The sequence below is a fragment of the Mastomys coucha genome, unplaced genomic scaffold (genome assembly GCF_008632895.1).
Source record: "Mastomys coucha isolate ucsf_1 unplaced genomic scaffold, UCSF_Mcou_1 pScaffold14, whole genome shotgun sequence".
Taxonomy (NCBI): Eukaryota; Metazoa; Chordata; class Mammalia; order Rodentia; family Muridae; genus Mastomys; species Mastomys coucha.
In genome coordinates, this window is record NW_022196896.1 from 52903921 (window position 1) to 52908915 (window position 4995).

The 4995-nt window shown below is 36.6% G+C and overlaps 1 protein-coding gene across 10 annotated transcripts in view; it reads right to left on the minus strand.

Annotated features, from left to right (window-relative positions):
• Fam135a (family with sequence similarity 135 member A) overlaps window positions 1-4995 on the minus strand; it is a 93405-nt gene that overhangs the window by 55259 nt on the left and 33151 nt on the right. For all 10 annotated transcript variants that reach the window (XM_031367057.1, XM_031367054.1, XM_031367053.1 and 7 more), the window contains exon 5: window positions 4646-4725. In XM_031367057.1, the coding sequence (XP_031222917.1) occupies window positions 4646-4725 (80 nt within the window). The remainder of the gene's footprint in view (window positions 1-4645; window positions 4726-4995) is intronic.

The following is a 4995-nucleotide window of genomic DNA, read 5'->3' on the forward strand; positions in this document are numbered from 1 at the left end:
CTGTATCATCACCATGAGAAGTGATTTTATATCTGAATCTTGCTTTTCCAGTGTGATGGTGTGTTCAGTACTTGCTGTGGTGGGAGTACTGGGTTCTGATGATGCCAAGTAACCTTGGTTTGTGTTGCTTATTTTCTTATGCTTGCCCCGAACCACCTGGTTATCTCTAGTGCTACCTGCCCTTGCTAGATCTGACTGGAGCCTGTCCTTTCTGTGATCCTGGTTGTGTCAGAACTCCTCAGAGTCAAGCTGTCTCTGTGATCCTGTGATTCTGGAATCCTGTGACCCTGGGCTTGTTAGAGCGCCTGGGAGTGGAGCTTCCTCTGGGTGTTATGGGACTGGCTGCAGAGTTTTTGCCCAAGGTCTGCTCAGGGCACCAGCCCAGACAGACTGGAAGGAACCTAAGCCACTGGGCTAGTAAAGGTCCTGTGTGCCTGGGTCCTGCTGGTCCCAGTTACTCCTGGTATTGGGACAGATGTTGTGTCCTCCTCACCTCTGATCCTGGGTGTGTTAGAGCACCTGGGAGTGGAGCTTCCTCTGAGTGTTGTGGGACTGACTGCAGAGCTTGCGCCCAAGGTCTGCTCAGGGCCCTGTTTAAGACTTTTGTCACCAACACTTCTACTAACTTGAGGGGACTGCTTTGAACCTCCAGCAGGCTAAGCTTCCCTCCAGTCCAGCATGGTGTGCAATGGATCGGGATACCAGTCTGTAGCCAACTCCCAACAATGGTCAGCAGCAGCTATGAATAGAAGTCCAAGGATCTAGCATTTGCTCAGTCCCACAAGGCAAGCAGGCAAAGCAGAAAGCAACTATCCTTATTTTTAAAGCACTGTTCTTTAATGGGTTTGATACTCAGTTGATATAATGGAATTTTATGTCTGAGAAAAAAGTGAGTTTTCTCAGGGGTACCTGAATCATAGTCCCTACATCGGTACTATTTGAGAGCAGCCTCTGAGTCAGCAGCTAAGCCATATCTCTGCCTGCATGTCTACCTATCTATCTACCCACTCAACTAGATCTGCACTCAAATAACTAGACCTCCCTTAATTTTCTTCTAGAAATTTAAGCTTGCTTTTCTTTCATGCTGGATACTCATTTCAATTTAATAAATCTGTGTCCTCTTATGCAGTAACAAAAAAAAATTGAATGCTGTTAACAAGTTTTCAACCAATAATTACAAACAAAAGCACATGTATCTACAGTCATATGGATCAGGAAAAAGTTGGAAGGTAGAAGGAATAGAACATTTGAAAAAGGAAGTAAGATGTATTCTAGAACTAACTGATCTTTTAGCTATTTGTCTTCATTTAGACACAATGACTATCAGAGGAGCTGGGGAAACTGCTCAGCAGTTAAGAGCTCACTTTGCCAAGAAACGTGGCTTCCACTCCAATTTTCAGGACATAAATTGCTCTCAAAGGTCCAGAAGGGTTGAATGGTACACTGTGTACATCATTCCTAACTGCTAGATCTTAAGACCCCTGACAAGATCCATAATTCTGATTTACTGTCAATCAAGAGACCATTACTATTTTTCATTAGGGACAGAACAAGGTACTCTTGGCAGGAATATATACATAATGGAACATAATAAAGTAACAGTCAGTGAGTCACTCAAAGCTTATGAGAGGAGGAAAGAGAATCAAGAACCACTGCTAAATCACTTGGTAATTAATTTCTCCTTCTCCTAGTTCCCAGCTTACCATTGGGAAGTAAAAGTAGAGAAATGCTTTATAAGGTTTAGGTCAAGATTACTTACAAAAACAGAAGTTATAACTATAATAATGCAATTTTCAACAAAACACATCACTCAGATGCAATACACTGACATCCACTTTTATCTTCTAGATCACTCAGGACATAAGTTTGCTTTCAAACAATGGCTCTCTACTTGTCATTGGCTCTACTGTCTATTAAGTTTGGCTCTGTAATCTTTCTTAGAATCATTCTAGAATACTAAACATGACTAGAATTCCTATTCCTCCCAGGTAATTGTTTAGAACCTAAGAAAACTAAGGTAGAATTAATTCTTTGAACTACTAAAAAATTTTTAATTTTAACATAAGTTTTTATTTCTTAGATATGAAATCTGTTCCTTCCCCATATACCTAGCATGAACAAAGAGCTACTTCCGGTGCACACAGTAAGACTATGTAATGAACATAACTGATTTATTCTTTCTAGAACATTCCATTCTGGCCTTTCACACAGTCATTTGCTAGGAATCCACAACTTAGGCAGTTTTGTATACATTCTATCATTTCCTCAACTCTTTCTAGAATTCTTATCTCTTCCCTTACCTACAATTAGAATTTTCTGGATTAACTAAATGATCTTACACCTGAACATCTAAAAAGCAATGTTTTAAAATTAATTCTAAATTAAAACAACCAAAATACAAAAACGTTAGCTTCAGCATAAGTTAATTCAGTCTTAAAACAAAACAAAAAACCCTTCATGTCCTTGTGAGAAAAACATCAACTATAAAAAATATTTATAATTTTCAGCTAGACAGTGGTGGCACACACCTTTAATCCCAGCACTTGGGAGGCAGAGGCAGTCATATCTCTGAGTTCGAGGCCAGCCTGGTCTACAGAGTGAGTTCCAGAACAGCCAGGGCTACACAGAGAAACACTGTCTCAAAAAACCAAAACTAAAACAAAATGATTTTTACATTTAAATACTATATTGATATATAATTATGAATATAATTATATAACATATAACAATATGTTAATATAAACAATATAGAAACATACTGTTTACATATATTTATATATTAATATACAATATATCATTAATATTCATACCTACTAACATATTATGTTGACATTTTTAGATTACATTAGTTTTTGAGATTATTAGTATTATTTTTATTCTATACACTTCCCTCAACTCCCTCTGAATTTCATAATTTCTTCTTCAGTTATTATTGCGATTGACACATTACACACACACACACACACACACACACACACACACACACACACACAAACCGAAATTTGGTCTTAGTTCTCTCCAAATTTCATTACTATAAAGTAACTAATTCTATTTAAGAAATTCAATACTAAAAAGCAGTTAACTTAGTGTTTTTGAATTTACATTAACTATTTGACATCTGCAAAAGTATTTCATAAACCAAAGTTTTGAGGATTTTGCAACCCTGAGAGATCACAAACAGCAAAACCACGCTCCTGCTAGATTTAGGGGTGTGCAGGGAGGAGTACCAAGTCTGTTTTGAAATTGTCGGTGCTTTCCTACCTGTTTCTTGACATTTTGGTTGTGAGCAGAGAGCTGAACCCTCTCTCTGTTTCTTGAGGGTGAACTTACAAAAGGCTTTATTATGACAGTAAGTATATATGTGAGATACATGCTAGGCAGGAAGAAAATCATGTTGTTTTCCCTTTTAAGCAACAAAAGCTATTTGTATATGTATGTAATCATAACAGGTTCCCAGAACATTGATAGTATTTGAAAAATAAACTCCTATTAAGTGCAATTCACCAAATGTTTGTTTGTTAGTTTTTTTTTTTGGTTTTTCGAGACAGGGTTTCTCTATATAGCCCTGGCTGTCCTGGAACTCACTCTGTAGACCAGGCTGGCCTCGAATTCAGAAATCCACCTGCCTCTGCTTCCCAAGTGCTGGGGATTAAAGGCGTGTACCACCACTGCCCGGCCGCAATTCACCAAACTTTAACAATTCTAATTTTTCAGTAAATTTCTTTAAATATCAAAAATGGTCTGTTTGTGCTCAGCCTAAGTTTAGTGTATTATTTTTATAATGCTTTGAAAACTATAACACCAGGTTTATATGACACATTTTAACCACCTACCTTGTTTCCTTATATTTTTGGTTGTAAGCCTAGCCTTGAACAGCTGACTGATCTCTCAGCCCCCATCTCCCTTCCTAACTATATGGAATAAAAACACATACAAATTGAGTATTTCTTATCCAGTATGCTTGGGATTAGAAATGCCTAAGGTTTTTAATCTTTTTGAGATTGTAGAATATTCAGACATATATATCGTACTTTCTAGCTTATATGTGGATATAATGATGTGCAAGGAGTGAGACTCAAGACTAAAGGCAACATTTTATGTTTCTTATACATGAAGGGTGGAGATAATTTTATACAGCATTTTTATTGTACTTCTATAGCTGGGCATGGCGACATACAGCTGAAACCCCAGTATTCAAGAAGCTGAGAATTCAAGAATGCAGAATTCAAAAGCATATTTTAAAATTTCATCATATAATAGTCCAGTAACATTTTAAGTCAAATATGTATAAACTTTGACTGTGTACCTTTTTAAGCCTCAACTTACATGACACATTTTTCATGTGTTCCCAGCACTTGGGAGGCAGAGGCAGGCGAATTTCTGAGTTTGAGGCCAGCCTGGTCTACAGAGTGAGTGCCAGGACAGCCAGGGCTATACAGAGAAACCCTGTCTCGAAAAACAAAACAAACAAAAAAAGTAACGAAATTAAGCCTGTTTTACTGATTTCTTATAAGGGAAATCATAGCAATCCTATTTGCTAACTCGTGCTTATAATGAAAACAGTTAAGTATTTAAAAAATGTTATCACTGACCAATATGCTCCTTCAAATTCTTATTTTTAACCTGAAAACGTTTCTTGACTTACCTGTTGCATGTAACAAACTGGCTTCTACTCTGTGGGGAATTCTTGGTGGTATTTTCATTGATGCGCGTATTTGGTAAAAACTAAAAACACAATAAATAAGTCATTTTAAAACATATGTTCCCATCTCTGCATTTGTATCTATTTTTTTAACTTTTATTGCATTATCAGAAAAGTTACATGATTTCAATTTATCTGAATTTGTTAACATTTAAAAACATATTTTAATTAAATAGAATTGAATCACATTCTTGTTCCCCTTTTGTACCACCGCTACTCCCATATACCCCCTTCAATACCTATAATATATTTTTTGTTGTATTCCTTAAAATTTATAAAATATTATAAAAATA